This window comes from Eucalyptus grandis, chromosome 7, assembly GCF_016545825.1.
Source record: "Eucalyptus grandis isolate ANBG69807.140 chromosome 7, ASM1654582v1, whole genome shotgun sequence".
Classification (NCBI taxonomy): Eukaryota; Viridiplantae; Streptophyta; class Magnoliopsida; order Myrtales; family Myrtaceae; genus Eucalyptus; species Eucalyptus grandis.
The window spans coordinates 532,389-554,825 of NC_052618.1; the positions used below are offsets into that span (position 1 = coordinate 532,389).

At 37.5% G+C, this 22,437-nt stretch overlaps 2 protein-coding genes across 2 annotated transcripts; one reads left to right on the forward strand and one right to left on the reverse strand.

Annotated features, from left to right (window-relative positions):
* Positions 1-2,867: 2,867 nt before the first annotated feature.
* On the reverse strand, positions 2,868-5,542 carry LOC104454733 (PHD finger protein ALFIN-LIKE 3-like). Its single transcript, XM_039316936.1, has 5 exons — positions 5,458-5,542; positions 5,324-5,356; positions 4,204-4,432; positions 3,204-3,324; positions 2,868-3,101 (listed from the first exon to the last, which is right to left on the reverse strand). Exons 1-5 carry the CDS (start codon positions 5,540-5,542, stop codon positions 2,868-2,870), a joined length of 702 nt encoding a protein of 233 aa, XP_039172870.1.
* An 8,185-nt stretch (positions 5,543-13,727) lies between these two features.
* On the forward strand, positions 13,728-19,386 carry LOC104452449 (cytochrome P450 81Q32). Its single transcript, XM_010066910.3, has 2 exons — positions 13,728-14,745; positions 18,544-19,386. The coding sequence occupies exons 1-2, from the start codon at positions 13,831-13,833 to the stop codon at positions 19,156-19,158; spliced, it is 1,530 nt and encodes a 509-aa protein (XP_010065212.2). The 5' UTR covers positions 13,728-13,830; the 3' UTR covers positions 19,159-19,386.
* Positions 19,387-22,437: the final 3,051 nt, after the last annotated feature.

The following is a 22,437-nucleotide window of genomic DNA, read 5'->3' on the forward strand; positions in this document are numbered from 1 at the left end:
TTAAGGCTCGAGCCTCAAGCTCAGTGTCGGATCGGGCAGGCTCGAGGCTCGCCAAATCGATGGAGGCCTCCTGCCAAGTGAGCTCGAGGCTCACGGCACGGGTGAGCTCAAGCTCACCCCTCACAGATTTGGTGAGGCTCAAGCCTTGCTTGACACCGGCGAGTTTGAGTCTCGATAGATCGGCGAGGCTCGAGCCTCACCGGGCGTCGGTGAGGCCTTCACCTTGCTAGATTCGGCGAGCTCAAGGCTCACTTAGCCGGTCGTCGGCAATCACCATGATGATGACCGGAGGAAAAAGAAAGAAAAAAAAAAAAAAAGAAAATTATAATAAAAATAATTATAATTTCAGTTTTTATAAATATATATATTTGTAAAGTTAAGGAAATAATATATTGTAAAGTTAAGGAGAGAAGAAATAGATTGTGAGGTTCTAGGTGAAAATGGGTTTTAAATCCAAACGTATTTAGGATCCACTTAAAATCCACCTATCAAAGTAAACCCATTTAACTACTTTTTGTCAAAAATAAGTGACCCATTTATAATTTAAATGGGTCATATATGGGTCTAAGACCCATTTTGACACCTCTAGTTTCCGCTAATGTTGTTCCTTTCAACTCAAGAGTCAGAATCAAAAAGCTCATCGAAGGATTAACCGGAAAAAAAAAGAAAAAAAAAGAAAGGGTCATCTAATCAATCACAAAGACTCTGCCTTTCGAGCTTTCAAAATTTTGGAGGGAAAGGCCGTTTTCTTCCGTTAAGACTCTTGTGTTAGCCAACTTGTCACCATTTTCTTTTCCCTTTTATGATTGGAAGTTTTCGTCTTGTTACATTGATTTCTCTCTCGCAACACCCTCTCTCTCTCTCTCTCTCTCTCTCTCTCTCTCACACACACACACACACACAGACATTTGCACTGCCCTAATCGTTGTTCTTCTTAATTAACATGAGAAAGGATCTCAAAAACTCTAATCTCCCAATCAACATTTCTTCACACACTACGAAAAATTGCATATTTTTAGCATTTATAGTGATTTCTATAACATGATTTTTTAAACTTTCATGTGTTTGTTTTTGTTATAAGTAGAAAATCAAGGAAGAAGGCTTTACCATCAAGAAAAACAATCACCTCTAAAATTAAGAACATGAATTCTCCATTGGTTTTCCTAAGTTCACTTTTCATATGCACACTCCCTCAATCTATCTACTCTCTCTCTCCCCAGCCTACTAGCCTTCACTCTTCTTCGGCACTACGTTTAATGCATTTTCTTCTCTCCATAGCAAACTCCGCTCAAGTTTTTCCGTCTTCTCTTCAAATTAATTCTCAATATTAGATTCAATCACATGTAAGCGCTCAATTTATTGTAGGTCTGTCGGACTAAATTATCATTTGATAATAAGATTTTATACTCGGCTACGTGACTCATATTTTTGGACAATAGTATAGAAGGAGGTGGTTGAAATAACAATTTAGGATACCCTCGTCTTCAATCCTACAATGACATTTCTTTGTTCTTTCCTTTTCTTTTTTCAGTTTCAATGCTTACTGTGGTATCGCTCTTTTATTACTTTTTTGGAATGGAGGACCATTCGTGCATGAAGTTATGAGGACTGAGAGATTAAGTTTGCTGACTATTTGCGTTTTCTATTTTTTGGCATTCTTTTAGATTGCTTTATTTTGATAAAATAAAATAAAATAAAATTTATACTTTGTATATTAGTAATTTCTTAGATAAGGATTTTCAAAATCATCATAGTATCTGATATTAGGGAAAAAAAACATATAACTATCACAAAGAGTTAATGTAAAATTTGAATATAAAAAATCTTTCCCATCATACTTTTTAAGTACACCACCAAACGACTGAAAACCCGCCATTTTTCTCCATCAAAAGTATTATGTGAAACAAATGCATACCAAAAGAGAACATTAAACAATCAGACTTATCTAATGAAAAATTTTCGATATGATTGCCACAACATTTCACAAATCGGGTCATGAATCGAGCGGGTACACACTAAAAACTACCTATAAACGTAATCTCCGCTTTGGGAACGTTGAGCACAACTTCTTCACACGTTAAAGCACATGTTTGTTAATTTTCAGGGTACATTAACCTTGATTTTAGGTACTCTGAAATGCCTGCTAACAACTTAACTTATGTTTCCCATTTCTCAATTATGTTACAAAAAGATACCAGCTTGACAGCTTCCTCTCTCTCTCTCTCTCTCTCTCTCTCTCTCTCTCTTGCGCGATGGAAAACAGTAAGTGCAGGAATACACTCAGACGTCATTGTACTTTTTCTCCATTGGAGTAGTCGTGCTCCACTCTCTAATGTTCACTTAGGTTACTCAACATCTTCCTATTTACCAGTTACCGAAAAGGTAGAAATAATCTGCACAGGGGAATACCTAAGCTGCCTCCGGATCATGTGATCCCATCCGCATTAGCAAAAACTTTTTGCCATCTAAGTATACTGGAGGGATCAGAAGCACAATAGTACATAAGTTGCAAGCGAAGGACGCGAAATAAGGAGGAAGTCTCCACCCTCCAAGGAAAATTAATAGAAGATGATCAATCAATTATTGCAGTTGATGAAAGTCCTTGCTTGCTGTCTTGTTGATAAGAAGAGTAAGTTCAGTCTGTAAGAACATCACTGACCCATTCTTGAAATGAATTTTTGCCCTTGGGGACAATGATAACATCCTCAGGCATATTACCCGGCAACCAGCAAAAGGAACAGCAGTCATTAAAATCTCAAAGTCACTAGAATTCCACAGGAGGAATAGCTCAAAAGTCTTAAGGGTTGCTTTTGGAACTGCTCAAAGAAATATTGCAATTCTTGCTTGCACAAGGCCCTTCCCAGCAATCAAACTCGAGGCCTCTTGCGGCTGCAGTTAGGGCATGTGTACTTTTTCATAAGCCCAGCAATTTCGGGCGTCATATCCACACAAGCTCCATGATACCATATTTTGCACACATCGCAGAAGATCCAGAACTCATCACCTTCACATATCAGCCCGCAAGATCCACAGGGTATATCATCTTCTTCATCCTCCTGCGCTTCTTGAGGCTGCGCTATGACTTGGGATTGCCGTGCATGCTGTGTGAAGGGCAGCATCCAAATATCAATTTTCATTCGATTTAAAAGAGCATATCAGTGAACGTTTAAGTGAAACTATATGAGCTTGAGAATTATTTTTACCATCCTCTCTCCAGATGTGGCTTGGCTGTTGCTTCTGCTGGTGGCTGGGGACTCTTGGTAGAATTGTTTAACAACTTCTAGTACCGTCGGGAGATCATTTATCTTTTTGAAAAGCGTCTCCCTGCAATTTTTCAGATGCCACAAATCAATATCGTCTACGAGGTTCCCTTCAAGTGCCAAGTTTCAGTCCAAGAATCAACTCCATTTAGTCAGATCATTCAAGGACCTCATAAGTTCCGTCCAACAAGAAAACTACCATAGTATGCTTTCATTGGTTTCACCCCGGGCCATAGTTTGGCTACTGGATTGTCAGTCAGAATTCACAAAGAAAGATCAGCCAAAGATCCAACTCAATGAGTACATTCACTAAATTCAACTATGCCTCATCACAGATAGCTTTGGCACATACTCACATCCGGCACGTGAACAGTTATAAAGGGAAAAGGAAGAATCATTTCAATATGAGACTGGAAATCTTGAAGACGATCCCCTGACATGACTTGAACTCAAATTATGTAGGCACATCACCCCCGTTAATGTTTTAATTTGAGGTGAGACGAGCAAATTGATAAAGAGTCAATCACAGCAAATCGGAGTCAATTGTGGCAAACAAATGTTCATGCAAAGATTCCCCCAGTGAATAGAATTTAACCATGGATTTTGTTAAGAAACGGTAGGCACCACTTTTCCTGGAATGGACAGTGATATATGTTCAACAGTTCAGATGATCCATGTGAATTTCCATTTAAACTCATCACCAAAATGCAATGACTTCAGAAAGATTACCTAGAGCAGCACAGGAAAGTAAAGAGATAATGTAATGAAGAGACTAGCAACCCAACAATGAGGTTATATCACTGGAAAGAAACAAAATACTAAAAACCATTAGAGCTCATGCTGGTTACATACGACATTATCATCAGATGCAAGAAATAAGTTCTTGAATAATTCCCTGGCAAGAGCTACAAGCTCTGCGATGAAAATACTCGGCAACTCATACCTCTGTTTCTTCCCGAAACGAAAGTTTGAGGCAATGCTGAAAGCCGCAGCAATCAACCAAGAATCACTGTGTGCTGCAACAGTCTGAAGCCACTGGTCCAACGATGTCTCAGCTTTCCCAAAGTTAACTCCCAACGTTGGCTCAGGAAGATCAGGGGGAACCATCTCCTCGGGGAGTCTAAGTTCCCATGTCCCATTTGGAAGCCCATACAGACTCATGGGCTCTTCCTCTGAAGGTAGAAAAACACAAATCATCAGCACTGTCAATGTGCAACATATCTGAACTTACACAACGCCCCTGCTGATTTCGAAGTTCCAGTTAAACCCGGATGGGCTAGAGAATACTCAAATCCTCTTTTGACCTGATATTTGGCGTTCATGTATGGTTTACATTTGTAGATATAACACTGTGTGGTAGAAGGAAAAGATGGAAGAGGTAGATCAATGAAGAGTAGCTCTAATTATGATCAAATCTAAACAATCAGGCATCAATTATCATCAGATACATTTCCTGCACATAGTTATTTCAATGGGACATTAGCAATAAACTATTAAACCCCTGGAGACTAGACTAGATTTGCAAGCATGAGTTTTGATCAGAACATCGGTACATGAAACCAATGCAAGACAGATAAGATAAGGTGTAGACAGAGTAAGAGAGAATCCGAGTATCACCGCTCAATAATATGAGCCATCTATGCCACATTCCCTGGCTTGTACAATAATAACGATCAAGTGGTGTCTCTTATCAATAATCCATCAATGACATCAAGACTCTAAAGTCAATGTCTCGGCATGTTCCGAAGCACTTCCTCTGTCCGACTATGTAGATGGCCGGTTTGGTAGATCAGCCACCAAAAGATCACAAGTAATATATGATGATATCACCTTCCATTTGAATTTCTTAGTATGATGAAATATTTTGGGCCCACGCCTAAACATGAAATCAGAATATAGACAGATAGGGAAGCACGATCCATCTGAGATTTCGTGAAATGAATGGAAAAGAAAAACAAACAACAAAGCAAACCCATAAATGAGAACCAATTGACTGTCAAAACATAGGTATACATATTCGAAAAGGAAGGAAGAAAGCAAGATCCATTCAGAGAGAGAGTAACCTGGATCGCATTGTTGGTAAAAAAGTTCAGCATCTATCAAGATCCAAAGGAAAAGAAAAAGAAGATCCTTGTCAGAAAAATCAATATTGAAAAGTTAAACACACGAAGATCCTTGTGCGAAAGAGAGAGAGTACCGGTGGTGAGGGCCCTGATAATGCCAGCGCGGCGACCTTTGAAATGGCCAAGCAACTCCTGCACTGATAGCCCGCGGTTCGCCATAATTCCACACTCAACAAAAATAAAAAAGGTGAACTCGGGCAGGCTATTGCTCTCGCTTGCTTAGCTCCCGAGGTTTTGATGGTCTATCTCTCTCAAATTGGGCCAAAAGAAAAGTAGAATTCGCGGCAAGAACAGCAAAGAAACAGAGTGATGGAGCACCAAGGTTTTCTCTGGCACTTTTAAATTCTTGGAGCCAAAGAAGGGAAGTCATGCCGTTAGTTTCCGTTAATGGCCTACCTACTATGTTAGGCTGTTTCTTATCCTTTATACACCCTTCTTACATGCATAAATCTTCACGTACATCATTAAACTCAATGTTCGCAGGTATCTTTATTGACTTGCCTTTGCATCTAACCATATCTATATCTATATCTATATCTATATCTGTACTATTTATTAACTTGCCATTTGATGGCATGTATTTCCGAGAGCTTAACACGCATCATGGTAATTTTTACACTACGTTGTTTACTTCTACTTTGCTGACAGAAATTTCTGGAACAGCTTTTCTTTCAACTTAGCAGGTTGTACTTGTAAGATACCAACCAAACATGGAATAGACAATCTCCTCGGTCATCTTTCATCGCTTCATGTTCTTAATGTTCTTACCCGTTATTTGTTTCTTTTTCTGGAACGCATTTATTTATTTTCTGATTAGTCGTAACTTTTCCTGGTACGGTTATCAACATCTCTTGATTGTAATTTACCAATCTATCACTGAACCAGCAGATGTTAATGATCCGATATCGATACATCATCCGCCACAACCAGAATCCTCTCTTTTGTGTGTGTGTGTGCTCGTGCTCGCGCGCGTGCTTACATATATGATCATGACCTTGACAGATGCAAGCTCCATGATCTTGATACGAGGATAAGCGTGTGACTAGCCTTAATGGAGGTAGACGATGACAATGCATGCACTCAAGGGGAGGGAAGAAGAGAATAGTATTCTGCATCGTCAAATGGTTAGCGAGATGATGAATTCAAGGACGGAGTTCGCGGTGATCTAGATATTAGGGTTTCCATATTTCTTGGCAGGGTTTATTCAGTCATTCAGCATGAGTAATTTTCTCTGCAGACGCATATTAGGGGTCTTGACAGAAAGGGTTCTGACCGATGAAGATTCAGGATGATGCTCGTTGTTGGTTTAAACCTGTATGATTTCTCCGGCTAAAATTGAAAAGTTACTAATTAAGTATTGGATCAGATGTTTTGTGCCATGAGTCTATTCAAACCAGTGAATCTAATCGGTCTCGTATGTAAAATTTGGTGGATCCCCCAAGTAACATTTTTTTTTTTGGTCAAAACAAACCAGTTTCATTTGTCGAGTAGTAAAGATAGAATAAATTTGACAAGAGCCTAAACATAGTAAATTCCAAAAGAGTTGAGGGGCTTGGCTGGCCAATTAGTGGGAAAGGGATCCTTTTTGAGATCCCACCAAGTATATGATCGACCCTTATATGCTGAATGAATTATGATCTAACCTTTGTCCTTATTAGCTACGATTCGATATTGGATCTTCATTTATTTTGATTTTAAATTGGCACAATCTTATGTTTTACAACCCTTGGAACTCTAATTAAAGATCCACAGCACATGAGCATCAAACAAACACTTCTTGTTATTGAGAATTTAATGGGTGGCTTACAAATTGGAAAATGAAGTAGGCATATGAAAACATTTTAAGTACATTTGTTTCATAAAAAATAAATATTATGTAAAATATTTTCTCAAAAATGATTTATTTTATCATTCACAAACATATTTAGATACAAATTGTCATCAATAATGAAAAAATATTTTATTGATATTATTTCAAACGGTACGAGGAATGGTTTTTAGGAAAAAAAAAAATCATTTTGGAGAGATGAAAGGGCTGGCAGAATTTTCCAACCAAGCTGGCTCTCGAAATGGGCTTTTTTTTTTTTTTTCTAATCAATTCTTATCGTCTTTGTTGAGCCCACGCGCAGACTGAGATTCTTATGGGCCTAAGGTCATTTGCCAATTAAGTGTGGGCTCTATGGGCCAAACAGTGAAATTAAGCTTGGGCCACACGATTTAACTTGGGCCGAAAGCCCAAAAAAGTCAGGTCTCAACAGTTATCCCTAGAGCGAGCGTAGGAACAACAGCCATTCTGCTTTCCGATCCCATGAGTTTAATAGAGAAAGTTGTCTCGAATGGCTAAATATTTGCTGTACATTTTGTGTCATTTGGGGTTCAGATTGCATTTTGTTGAAGGCCATTTTGCATAAGCGTTTGTCTCATATAAGTCACGTGCATATGAGGAAATTAAAATTGCTCACCAAGAGGATGATAAATTATACATCTCATAGTACATTAGTTCTTTGTAAATCCTTGTATGGTACAACAATGGCAATTCCTTATCCTTCTCCTCTAGAAGCATAGTATCGTATTCAATTCTAATGAATACAGCCCACAATCTTCGGCTTCTTCAGGTTGAACTGGAACCTTATTAAGAAGTCAAGGTTAAGAATGTTATGAACCTCACACAGCCATTATAAATCTCTCATTGCTAGATTGCTTTTAGTATCGCTTATTCATCAATGAGCCCAGAGTATTCTTCACTTTATAATGTCTCCTATCGATTTAGTTTTCTCACACTTTGAATCGAGATGCGATACCAGTGTTACAAATTCAAAATCGTCTAGCTTGACACTTATTTACAAACTTACAAATTTAGGGTGTTAATTTGGGATGCCACACTAGCACTACAAATTCGAAACCCACTAAGCTTCACACTTATTGTTGACTTCTAAATTTGATGACTCCATTTAGTCATGTACCACATAAGAAAATTAGGAGTCGGCCCTAACTCCTAAACAAAAATATGATTAATTTGCATTTACATATTACGCCTACATTAATTATAATTAAATGAGACTAATGCTAAATGGACTTAAGAAGGAATGCTTTGAGTTTAATTATATTTTTTGGAGTATGCCCCCGGGAACACCAAGTACGGCCAAGCCCATTCGAGAGCTATGGTGGCCAGAATTTCCATGGAGAGTGCTTGATCCAGAAAGATTGCTTTACTTGATAAAATTTGGATGAATTGAAGTTATTAACCTTGGGAATATTAATTAAAAAATGATTATGTGACAGTTTTTAATCTATTATTAAAATAATTATAAATTATTCTTAACAACGAAAAATCAAATAACAAATAATTATAAATTATTGTGAAGTATACTCTTTCAATAATTTGTGACTTGTAATAATTTGTTATTATCACAATAGTCCAAAGATTATTGCGTTAGCAAAACTCATTTTAATTATATCGTGATAATTAGATGAGATAGTCAATATACCCCCTTTGGTCTAAAATAGGAAAGTGAAATATCTTATTTTCATAAGCAAAGCCTAATCCTAAGCCTATGTACACTTTAGGGACACCAAGGCCTTGTTTGTTAACGTTCTTTATATTCTATTTATGAACAAAATTTCTATTTTTTTGTTCCAGTGAATAAAAAAAGAACAGAAATGCGTTTGTTTATGTTTTTTTTTTCCAAATCTATTTTTTTGTTTCTAGGAACACATTTGGAACAGAAATAAGAAACAAAAAAAAAAAACGTGTTTCTTGTTTCGGAACAATTTTTAAGAACAAATTTTCTCTCTCCTTTCTTTTTCTTCTCTTTTTTTTTTTTCTTCTTTTCTTTCTCTTTTTCTTTTGGCCGTCGGCCTCGGCCATGGCTGGCGACCAGCCGTCATGGGCCGGTGACCTTGCCGGAGCGTTGCCGGCCCCCAGCAAGGCCGAGCGTCGCCTTGGCTAGGCGAGCTTTGGCTTGCCAGCATCCGGCTCGCCCGAGCTCGCCGGCCTGGCGGGGGCCGGTGAGCCTCGTCGTGGTTGGGCGAGGCCGCCGGCCCTCGTCGGCTGGTCACCAGCCATGGCCGAGGCGGCAACCGGCCAAAAGAAGAAAAAAGAAAGAAAATAAAAATCAAAATATTTAAAAATTAAAATAAACAAAAAAACAACACAAATTTACCAAACGTGTTTCTGTTCATTTTTTATTTCCGGAACAAGTTTACCAAACGCCTTCTTCTATTCAAAAATTGTTCTCCGAAGCAAAAATAGTTTTTTCTATTTCTGTTCCCTTGAACAATTTTTGAACAGAAACGTTACCAAACACGCCCAATTCACGTAGCACAAAAGAGGCACAATGCAACCATGATATACATGATACAAACGACCGAACCCCAACCTTGCCGTGTCTTTCACACTGCAACTACCGTGCCCATGCTGCTGCCATTACCTCAATGATGCCCCATGAGCCATACTAAGAAAATTACCAAAAAAGTCTTAAACCTATTGCATTTGTACCAATTCAGTTCTAAATCTTTCAATTTGGCTAATTCGATCCTAAACTTTTTGCGTATCATCCAATTATGTCCTATCGCCCAAAAAAGTATGATGTGGCTTACCTAGTTAGCGTCAGCCATCTTACGTGGCATGATTAGTGCTAATGTGGTCACTGGAAAATAAAATGGCATCGTTTCCTTTAATAATTATAATAAAAAAAAAAAAAGGACTTCACTTAGACTTAAGAAGTGCCATTGCCTCCACTTCATTAACCAAAGCTCCAATTTCGCAAACCACAAACCCACGAAGAACCCAGATTGCTCTTACTTTTTCTCTAGATCTAATCCCATCTTGCTTCCATCACGTTCGTTTAGCACAAAATTGTCAAACTGAGTCTTTACTGATAATGTCATCTTCCTCCCCTTCATGAACCAAACTCCAAATTACCTAAAGCCCAAATTTGGATTCGGCCAGAATTGCAAACCCTAAAATCATGAAGACCTTGAATTTCTCTAAGCTTTTCTCCCAAGTTCGATCACTTCTTATCATTTCCCTCGAGCTGAGTTCTTTTTCCATCGAATCAATAGTGGTCGAATCTCCCATTTCACTCAACGCTCGCTTGATGCCCGCCTAGCACCTTTTCACAAATTTGCTTGTCTGATCCGCAAAGATTTGGAAATATGAATCTTGTCTTGTTTTCATGGTTTTGGCTAACTATGTGATCACTCAGATGAACTATTTAAAGAAGGTAATGCAGAATTACAGTTCATGCAATTGTTGAAGTTTGGAAATATGAATCTTGCTTTATTGACATATGAAACTTTGTTTCTTAGTATAACTTTTTTTTTTTTTTTTTTTTTGTGCGCGGAGGTGGAGGAATGCAAATTGTATTCTCTTGGAATTTGATTGTTTTGGGCTCTAACGTGAGTGGATGAGATATGTATAGCTTAGAGATTGCATATTTTTGACTGAAACTATCAAAACATCTTTTAGTATGGGTGGTAGCTTTTACTTCCAAAATCAAAGTACACGAATAAGTTGTGAATTGCACGTTGCTGAAGCAACAAGCCTTTTTTCAAAGCTAAAATTGGTTGTAATATGGAGAGTTAATTATATATATATATATTGGGAGTTCTCTTTCGGTGTTCATATTTAATTCTCCAAATTTTGCTAAATATTGCTTTGAGCACCATCTTGTTATATTCAAGTCTAGATTAGCCATATCATTTGTTCCCCTGCATTGTGCAATGTTAAACTTTTTGACAGATTATTTGAATTGTTTGATGCTGCATTTGTTCGTCTTTTGCAATAGCTGTAGCGGAAGGTTATTGAGGCAAAAACTATATTGTGTTTAGTAGTAAGTGCTGCTCTTGTACATATGTCGACTGACTTTAATGGATTGACTAAGGTGCTCATAAATATGCACTTTAAGAAAAGACAAGTGCACAATGTTATAGATGCAATGCTTATGCTATCCTTATTTTATCCCTCACATATCGTAGAATCACAAAAGGAAAGTGCGGAATAATTCTGAAAGCATAAAAAAGGATTTTCAATTGGAATTGACAGTGAGGTGTCATCACAACAAGAGACTGGCGAATTCATGAAGAGATCTACAAAACAGGTGAGAGATTTTAGTACATTTGCAGTTTTAATGAGTGATGAAGTTACAATTTCACTGAAAGTCGAGTATCGTTGCTATTAATGGAGAATCCTTTCATATGATGTAATAAGAGCTATTGACATCTTTGAAATTTTGTTCGTCTAATAATTGAAACTTTGTAGTGGTCAGTTTTAGATAGTTAATTTTCGATAGTTTTATTTTTACATATTTATAAGTGCTTATTTAAAAAAAAAATACATAACTATAGTTTTATTTTTTTTAAATTGTTCTATTTTTATATAGAAAAAGAAGGAACTATGCTTTTGGTATTAATTTCCTTTGATCTTGGGATGAAACATTTTATGCTTCTCCTTGATAGTTGTCAATCTTTTCTCTTGTTAGAGGTAGCATTTTATTCGTTGCTAATTTTCCAACATTAGAAATATTTTACAGAGACTTATATCTTGTCTGAAGATTGTCATCCCTCATTATTTAATCTCATAACATTAGATGATGAGACAGGATTGTCACGGAGCCAGTTGTACGTGTAATACTTGGGAAGCCACAAGCCAAGTAGCATCGACACATGACACTAATACACAATACAACACAACACGACATATTTGTTACGTCATTTTTCAAAAATAGAGAATTTCGATATGTTGAGACACATTACATTCATTTTTGAATATTTTATTTTTAATTTATTTGATTCAAATTCATAAATAAATATTCATTGTGACCAAACAATATGTTTCTATTCATAAGAAATTTGAAAGACACATTCCTAGTTAATACGTACCCATATTTGGGAATATGTTTCTAACTTTAATAATATTATTGATGAAATTAATAACTAACAAAAAATTAAAATCAACTTATTGATATAAATTTATGATATTCTATAATGACCAAAATTTATCATTATTTAACATTCAATATTTTAAATTTTTTAAATCACTTTTTAGCCTTACTTATTTATTTTTAAAAATAAAATCCCACTGCCTAGTTTTCTCCTTGGATAAATCAAATTAATGACTAACAAAAAATTAGAATCAACTTATTTATATAAATTTATGATTTTTTATACCAAAATTTATCATATTTAACATTCAATATTTTAATCTTTTGAAATCACGTTTTTGCCTTATTTATTTTTTAAAATAAAATCCCGCTGCCTAGTTTTCTCCTTGGATCAATGAAATTAATTACTAACAAAAAATTAGAATCAATTTATTTATATAAATTTATGATTTTTCATACTAAAATTTATCATATTTAACATTCAATATTTTAATCTTTTAAAACCCCCACCCACCCACCCAAGGAAAAAACAAAAACTGCCGTCCCCTCACAAATATTTTCCTCCCGCGTTTCTCTCCCCACCACATCACGCAACCAAGACCGCCAGCCCAATCATCTGTCAAGGCTGCCATCTCCCCGTCATTTCCCTTGAAAATTAAAGTGGAATCCCGCACACGCCACCCTCTACATCGGCATCCCCATTTTAGAATTTTGTCTTACTCTTCTTGAAGTCATCCCCCACATTTCACCCCCTCCATCAGAATCCCTATTTTAAAATTTTACATGCCACCCCCTAAATTAGAATCCCCATTTTAAAATTTTACCTACTTTTCTTGCTAAAACTCTCCTCCCCGGCCTCCTCTTCCTCCTCCTCGCTTGATTCTCTTCATCTTGATCTTTGCTCTCTCTCGCCTTATCGCAATTGCTCGCAGCCTCGCCTTCGGCCCTCCTTCCTTTGCACCTCCTCCTCCCCTTATTCTCTTCATCTTGATCTTTGCTCTCTCGCCTTATCGCAATCACTCGCATCCTCGCCTTCGGCCCTTCTTCCTTTGCAACTGTAGCCTCACCTCCAATCCTCCATCGCGGCATTGTAGTCGTGGCTCTCCTCCTTGCAATTGTGACGGCGCCATCACTTGTGGCCTTGCCTTCGCTCTCTTGCCCTTGCCCTTGCCCTTGCCTCCACCCTCTGCACATGTTCGAGTTGCTTGAGGTGTCCGACACGACACGGAAGCTCCTATAATGTGTCAATGTCAATCAAAGATAATAAAATATAAATCCAGCCATGCTGATGAGCCCATATTAGAGACATTAAATAAATAATTAAAAATCAAACGTCATATCTTAGGCGTCTCGATTCTGATTCGTCGATACCCCAAAAAAAGGGTAAGGAAGTCCAGCCACACTATAAATGAGCCGATCTTATGGACGGGAAATAGATAGATTCTATACTCCATAGCCAGAGTTCGTTCGTTCGTCTGAGATGAAAAAGGCCGTTTTTTTCCCCATTCTTATCCTACATCTGCCCGCATAAATCATCTTACACTAAGCCAAAATCAAACGAGCATGGACGAGCAAAGCGTGCTACCGCTATTCATCATCTCCCTTGTAATCATCTTCTTAACTCGAAAGTTAATCGCAAGGAAGCCCGACCAAAACCTCCCTCCAAGCCCCCCCTCTCTCCCCATTATCGGCCACCTCCACCATCTCAAGAAGCCCGTCCACTGCACCCTCCTCGCCCTCTCCCGGACCTACGGCCCCATCATCTCCTTTAGCATCGGCACCCGTCGCTTCGTCGTCGTCTCTTCCAGGTCTCTCGCCGATGAATGCTTCACCCAGAACGACGTCGTCCTTGCTAACCGCCCCCGGTTCCTCCTGGGCGAGTACATCACCTACAACTACACCGCCCTCGGATCCGCTCCCTACGGCGACCACTGGCGCAACCTCCGCCGCATCGGTGCTGCCGAGATCTTCTCCTCACGCCGCCTCGACGAGTTGCTCGACATCCGGAGAGACGAGGTGAGGTGCCTCCTCCGGAGACTGCTCAAGCCAGTCGAGCGGCCGGCCGGCGGCTTCGCGAGGGTGGAGATGAAGTCCGCTTTCACCGAGCTGACGTTCAACGTGATGATGAGGATCACGGCGGGGAAGAGGTACTACGGGGAGGACGTGAGCGACGCGGAGGAAGCGAGAGCGTTCCAGGAAATGATCGAGGAGGTCTTCAAATACGCGGGGACGGCGTATCCAGGGGATTTTCTGCCGGTGCTCAGATGGGTTGGTTACCAGGGGTATGAGAAGAGGGCGGCCGAGCTCGGGAAGACGATGGACAGGATTCTGCAGGGCTTGGTCGACGAGCATAGGACGAAGAAGAAGGAGGTGGAGTGCGACAGGAAGAAGGAGAAGAGCATGATCGAGCACCTCCTCTCGTTGCAGGCGTCAGATCCGGAGTATTACACGGACGACATCATCAAGGGGTTCGCGCAGGTGTTCATTCTCTGTCTCGCTTCGCTTACTTTTTCTTTCATGATTTGTTCTTTTTTATACTTGATCTTGAAAAATGTTAAGCACACAAAGATGGCATTAATGATCTTGTAAAATGTTAAGCACACAAAGACGGCGTTAATGATCACATCCAACCAAACCCACTGCAACCCCGCTGTCAACCTCTTTAGTCAGTCAACAGTTGTCACGTTTAGGGTGCATTTGGTAACGTGTCCAAAAATTGTTATTTTTTTTGGTAAAAGATAATATCGTGTTCAAAAATTATTCCCGAGAATAAAAATTGAAAAAATTATTTCTATTCCCAAAACAATTTTTGAATAGAAGAATGTACACATTTAGTAATCGTATAAAATTTATGTTTCTAGTATAGAAAAAGAACATAAACACGTTTGGTAAATTTGTATAATTTTTTGTTTCTTTTAATTTTTTAATATTTTTATTATATTTTCATTTTTTTCTTTTTCCTTTTTCTTTTTCTCTTTGGCCCGGTTGCCGGCAACAGCCCGATGTCCGGTGAGCTCGTTGGAGCCTCGCCGTGGCCATGCGAGATCACTGTTAGCTAGGCAAGCCTTGCTAGGCCACCAACGAGGCTCGACCTTGCCTAGGCGACTTGAGGTCGAGCCTTGCCCCCGGCTCGGCAAGGCTTGGCCTCACGCCGGTTGGGGAGGCTGACCTCACCCAGCCATTGGCAAGGCCGAGCCTCGCGCGGCCACGACAAGGCTCGGGCCGATGAGCCTCGCCATGACTTAGCCTCTCTAGGGGCCGGCGATGCTCTAGCGAGGTCGCCAGATGAGGCCGATGTTGGCCAAGGCCGGTGACAGGCAAAAGAAAGAAGAAGAAGAAGAAGAAGAAGAAAAGAAAGAGTAAAAAGAAGAAAAAAAAATGTTTCTTAGAATTGTTCCTAGTGAACAAAAGTGTAAACAAATGTGTTTCTATTCTTTTTTGTTCTCCGGAACAAAAGAATAAAAATTATGTTCCGAGGTACAGAAACAAAAATTTGCCAAAGACCCCCTTAAGTTTTGGGAAATGAGAAGGTGACAGCACCGTCACTTCTTGGAGAACCTAGGATCCCATTTGGTGGGTCCCACCAAGTGGAATTCAATAAATAAATAAAAGTAGAAAAAGGTAGTTATTATAATCATCATCGACATAGAATACCTTTACTTAGAATTTAGAAAGAGGGGTTTAAAGACAAAACAAATGTTAGATTTTTATTAACAACAACTCTATGATTAAACATTTTTCACACTTGCAATCTTGAATGAAAATATTCAACAATCAACAAAATGAATACAATTGTCAAAATAAAGAGTTGAATACCCAATTTACATAATTTAAAGCATTAATAAATCATGCTTGAGCAATCACAATCCAAGTTAACTCAATAATTGAAATTATGATCATCTCGTGACTAAAAATTTAAGTATATTGGATTTATTTGATTAAAATTTTTTACCTCAATGCTTTTTTCTTTATACAAACCCACTTAATTACCATGCTAGCCAACTTTCAAATTTTTCTCTTATTCAGTAATTCTTAGAATTCTCTTTAAATTAGGTAAAAATGCATGTGAGGGTTGCTAATTTGACTTTTATTATATTTAAAATTAGTGAAAAATGTTTTCATGAGTACTTCACTAAAGAATTGAGTTTTATATTTGAGTACTTATGCAAAGTATTAAGTGGGCGACGGTGACATCATACGAGATGGAATATTAGCATTCTTCTAAGATTGGTTAGACAATCGATATATTCTATATTAGCTAATTCGCACACAATTGACATTTCAAAAATCAAATAAAATCATACACGCGCGCGCGCAAATATATATAAATATAAATGGATTATCGTGCATTAGACATGTGGGAGGTTTTGCAATTGGTGTTTGTCATTGATGTTCTTATATCTATAATCATCATCATCATCATCATCATTATAATTGTAATAATAATATGTGGGTTTTTTGTGGATCAATGATGTGGGAGGTTTTGCAATAAGTGTTTTTCATTAAAGAATTTTTTTTATCATCAGCATCGTGATCACATCATCATCTTACCTTATATATAACTTTTTACTATAAACTCTTAAATCTAATTTTTTTTATAAATATCTTGTCAAGCACCATTAGGGCACTAATTATTTAATGTGACGAACTTCTTGAGTGTTAGTGTGATCCGCTTATTTAAATACCCATCAATAGACGAAATTGTCACTTGCTATAACGATTTGAAATGCCTAACATTAGTCTTATAGTTGACTTGGTTGCAGTCTAACATTATTGTCTATTGCAAGTTTCGCAACCATTACAATGTTTGTTTACTATAATATGTTGTGATCTCTACTATAGCCAAAACATAATAACTATTTAGAATTTACTTCCTATTAATAACAATTATAGCCAAGCTATAATAGTTGTTCCCCAAGATGTGGGATAATTACAAAAAAAAAAAAAAATCATTTATTTATTGTACATATGCCAATTTAATTATAAATCATTCAATTTGGCCAATTTAGACTTAAACATTTTGAAGATTTACTAATATAATCATTTCAACTAATTTTGGTTAGAAATCGCTAACATGTACGTCGGTCATCTTACATGGCACGATAGACATTGTTCTTTACAAATTTGGCCCTTGTCCTATCTGTGGCTAGCAAGGCTTCGACGGAGGGTCATGACCCCCTCGCGAGCCACAATGAAAAGCAAAGAAAGAAAATAAAAAATTATGAAAATTGTCTATATCAATGCTCGTCATGCTACATAGGATTGTAAGTGTCCACATCAGCGATTTCTAATCAAATTTGATTAGAATGACTATATTAACATATCGTCAAAAAGCTTAGGATTAAATTGATCAAATTGAAAGATTTAAAACTAAATTAGCATCCGTATAATATATTTATGACTTTTTCGGTACTTTTTCCCTGAAATGTCCATGTATCTCTTCACGCTCTCGCTCTACCAATGGTAAAGATTGAAAATTACTGAACCGATCACTATAACAATAATATAATTTATATATTAATGATAATTATATAATATTTGGTAAAAATGATTGTTTCATAAAAGTTAATTTTTGTTTATTATGACTAATGTATCCAAACTTAACCCTAACCATGAGTAAATCGTTTATTTAGGTAAAAAAATCATTCTTATACTTTCAATACAACTTAATTTTTGTTTATTATGACTAGTGTAATTATTGATTGTTTGATCAAATATTGTATGTGAATATCTAATGTTCCATAATTAAAATTTTATTAATAATATTATACCTAGTGTAATTATAATAGTTTAATCAATATTTTAGAATAGTTTTATAGTGAATCTATGTTTACTCTGAATTAACACTATTATTTTGTCGTTATAATCAATACTTTTTAAACATAGAATGATATAGTTATTTCTATATCATGCTTATCAATATTCGCATGCATTTTAATAATATCATTAATGAAAATACATTATTACGCCCATGATTGATTACTAAGGTTATTCAAATTAATATTCGATGGAATTCTGACTTAAGGAGTAGTGGATATTCTGATGCTACAAGGTTCATATTGCATATGCTATAATTGATATTAAGTAGTGCGATAGATATTATGCCGCTATAATCAAAATACATAACCTCACACCGGCGCACACACATCTGAAACTACTGTGGCAAGTGTTGACCGCCAGTATTATCATATTCATGATCTTGATATATCCTTTAACCAGCCTTGATATGTGAGGCTTAATTCACGGCGTTAACTTGAAATATTTTTGAATGAGCAGTCAATACTGTTTGCTGGAATTGAGACAGCGGCATCCACAATGGAGTGGGCACTCGCCAATTTGCTTAACCATCCTACTATCTTGGATAAAGTTAAAGCAGAGGTTGATTCCCAAATTGATCAGAACCGTTTAATTGATGAATCAGATCTTTCAAGACTGCCTTATCTTCTGAATATTATCTCAGAGACACTTCGATTATATCCGCCGGCCCCACTTCTCCTTCCACATTGCTCGTCCGATGATTGCATAATAGGAGGCTTCAGTGTGCCGCGTGGCACAATTGTACTAGTCAATGCTTGGGCCATTCACAGAGACCCCGAACAATGGTCCGAACCGACAAGCTTCAAGCCTGAAAGATTTGAAAGCGGTGACGGTAATGTGAATAGGTTGGCAATACCTTTTGGATTGGGGAGGAGAGCATGCCCTGGTGCATCGTTAGCTCATAAAATGATGGGCCTGACTTTGGGTTCACTAATCCAATGCTTTGAGTGGAAGAGGATCGGCGACCAGGAAGTCGACATGGTTGAAGTTGAAGGGCTGACAATGCACAGGGAAAAGCCATTGGAAACATTGTGCAGACCACGTGAGATCATGGACAAAATTCTCTCCGAATAATCTCGTAATGTATGAAAGCGGCTCAATTCATGTTAGTAATTTGGTTTGCAATATGATAATAGAGTGCGAGCTTTGCTCCCTATGTGTGTTGTGAACCCTTCATGACAGCAAGCTTTTAAGAAGACTAGTTTACAAGACGATTCTGCAATGCAGGTCAAATGTTCAAAATTAGCTCCTTTTATTTTGCATGTTTTCCTGTTAATAATAACGGTGATCTACTTATGTTAATGATGTTGAAAGAAGAGGGATTATATTTACTTAGTATAGTTGCTCGCCAAATTTGAAGTAAAGTTTACAAGTGCCACATGTCTTTGAACTCTTGCATGGCCATGTGTTTCTTCAAAACAAGATTTTAACGTTAATTTTGACACATAGATTAAGCCATGATTACCTTTAAGTGAGTCACTCTCTTCTTGCATCTGTGCTACCTCAAATTGGTGATTGTCATGCATAGTTACACCTAGCACTCGAATACCCATTTCTATCTTGGTAAAATTCTTTATAAAATCTCTCTTACTTTGGCAAAACAACCCTTTTCAACCTTTCTAGAAATCTTAAAAACACTTGCATTCTCACATTCAATCCTAAAATTACTGAGCTAAACTCTTCAATTCAAGAGCTAGAAGGTGATGATGGTAAATTAGTGATTTGCGATTGTGTCGAGGTAAATGAAGTTTCTTGATATTAAGTTAGTTTAAATCTATTAAGTACTTCTATCTTGGTGGGTTGGTTGAAATGTGCAACAATGTTTTAGGTATGGTGATTGTTAAACATGTCTTGATTGTAATTTCCATGTTCGTTCTTGCTTCGTTCTGTTTCGATATAGATAGTCAGAATCCAGTCATTTTGCCGTATTTGTCTTGATGAACCATTACATGTTCATTTTGCTTCCTTCTATTTCATTTTTCGTTCTGTTTCGGGCTTCTTCTTTTTTCAATCAATTCTTATCGTCTTTGTTGAGCCCACGCGCAGACTGAGATTCTTATGGGCCTAAGGTCATTTGCCATTTAAGTGTGGGCTCTATGGGTCAAACAGTGAAATTAGGCTTGGGCCACACGATTTAACTAGGGCCGAAAGCCCAAAAAAGTCAGGTCTCAACAGTTATCCCTAGAGCAAGCGTAGGAACGAAAGCCATTCTGCTTTCCGATCCCATGAGTTTAATAGAGAAAGTTGTCTCGAATGGCTAAATATTTGCTGTACATTTTGTGTCATTTTGGGTTCAGATTGCATTTTGTTGAAGGCCATTTTGCATAAGCGTTTGTCTCATAAAAGTCACGTGCATATGAGAAATTAAAATTGCTCACCAAGAGGATGATAATGACATAGTACATTAGTTCTTTGTAAATCCTTATATGGTACAACAATGGCAATTCCTTATCCTTATCCTTCTCTTTTAGAAGGGTAGTATCGTATCCAATTCTGATGAATACAGCCCACGATCTTCGGCTTCTTCAGGTTGAACTGGAACCTTATTAGGAAGTCAAGGTTAAAGAATGTTATGAACCTCTCACAGCCATTACAAATCTCTCATTGCTCGATTGCTTTTAGTATAACCTATTGATCAATGAACCCAAAGTATTGTTCACTTTAGAACGTCTCCTATCTATTTAGTTTTCTCATACTTGCCAGATTTTTCAAAATGAATTTATTTTACAAACTTACAAATTAAAAGGTGTTGAATCGGGATGCAACACCAACGTTACAAATTCGAAATCGGTCTAGCTCGACACTTATTTACAAACTTACGAATTTAGGGTGTTAATTTGGGATACCACACTAGCACTACAAATTCGAAACCCACCAAGTTTCACACTTATTATTGACATATAAATTTTGACGACTCTATTTAGTCATGTACCACGTAAGAAAATTAGGAGTCGGCCCTAACTCCTAAACAAAAATCATTTGCATTTACATATTACGCCCGCATTAATTACAATTAAATGGGACTAATGCTAAATGGACTTAAGAAGGAATGCTTTGAGTTTAATTATATCTTTGGGACTACGCCCGCGAGAACACAAAGTACGGCCAAGCCCATTCGAGAGCTATGGAGGCCCAAATTTCCATGGAGAGTGCTTGACCCAGAAAGATTGCTTTACTTGACAAAATTTGGATGAATTGAAGTTATTAACCTTGGGAATATTAATTAAAAAAAGATTGCATAACAGTTTTTTTATCTATTGTTAGAATAATTATGAATTAGTTTGAATAATAAAAAATTAAATAACAAATAATTATAAATTAATGTGGAGCATACTCCTTGAATAATTTGTGACTTATAACAAATTATTATTATCATAGTAGTTCAAAGACTATTGTATTAGCAAAGCCCATTTTAATTATATAGAGATAATTATTTGAGATAGTCAATATACCCCCTTTGGTCTAAAATAGGGAAGTGAAAGTTCTTATTCTCACAAGCAAAGCCCAGAAGACAACTGCCATCTATAATTAAGGCATTCGAAGTTACGAGACCTTCCGCGATCTACATCATTACTAGGAATAGGAAATCTAGTACTAAAGTAACAACCTCTTCTGATTTGTTCTACAGATCGCGTGAGAATCGGGACCAAGGAATCACCTGGATGTGGATGAACGCCACTGCCGCGGCGAGGCGGAGGAACCACCGGAAGCCGCAGAGGAACTTGCTGACCATCATCTCTTCGGAGCCGGCCGGGGAAACCGCCATAACAGCTGAAGATCACGCGGTGAAGGCGTCGAGAGCACCGAACATGGGCTAGCTAGCGAGAGGAGCTTGAGGATTTCGGAGAAGGCTTTGATGGCGAATTTTAGATGGCAGTTGTCTTCTGGGATTTGAGCATGTTCTATATTCTTCCACATGAACTACATGTATGTACAATCTTCTTATGGGAATGGATTGAAGGTTGTTTGCAACCTCCTATTTGAGTTTTTGGGTATTTCTTAACCTATTCATTGCTTCCCCACTTGAAGCAAACAATGAGCCTCGATTTTAATAAACAGTAAAACTAGTTCATTGCAATACAATAAAAATATACAATAGTAAGCAAACATCATATCGAATGAATAAAACATTTCATTGTAAAATGATAGGGATTACAATATAGGATTTCACATCCAATCCATTCCACTCAAATAGCCATCATCAAGTGCAAAGAGGGGGCCAAGGGGATGCTAACAAGTGTCATCGGCCCCTTGGTTTGTGGGTGTTGAATTCGCTTCTCTCAATTTTGTGCTTGATTTAACGAAATTTTAGCCGCAACAATTTTATTTTTCTTGAGACCAAATATGGCAATT

Bases quoted from the DNA above. Each gene is read 5' to 3' on its own strand.
- LOC104454733 (XM_039316936.1), bottom strand. From the start codon at position 5,542: ATGGCGAACCGCGGGCTATCAGTGCAGGAGTTGCTTGGCCATTTCAAA. The intron at 4,433-5,323 runs GTTACTCTCTCT...TTCTACCTTCAG, and splicing joins TTACCAACAATGCGATCCAG to AGGAAGAGCCCATGAGTCTG. The intron at 3,325-4,203 runs GTATGAGTTGCC...GAAAAATTGCAG, and splicing joins CGTTTCGGGAAGAAACAGAG to GGAGACGCTTTTCAAAAAGA.
- LOC104452449 (XM_010066910.3), top strand. From the start codon at position 13,831: ATGGACGAGCAAAGCGTGCTACCGCTATTCATCATCTCCCTTGTAATC. The intron at 14,746-18,543 runs GTGTTCATTCTC...TTGAATGAGCAG, and splicing joins TCATCAAGGGGTTCGCGCAG to TCAATACTGTTTGCTGGAAT.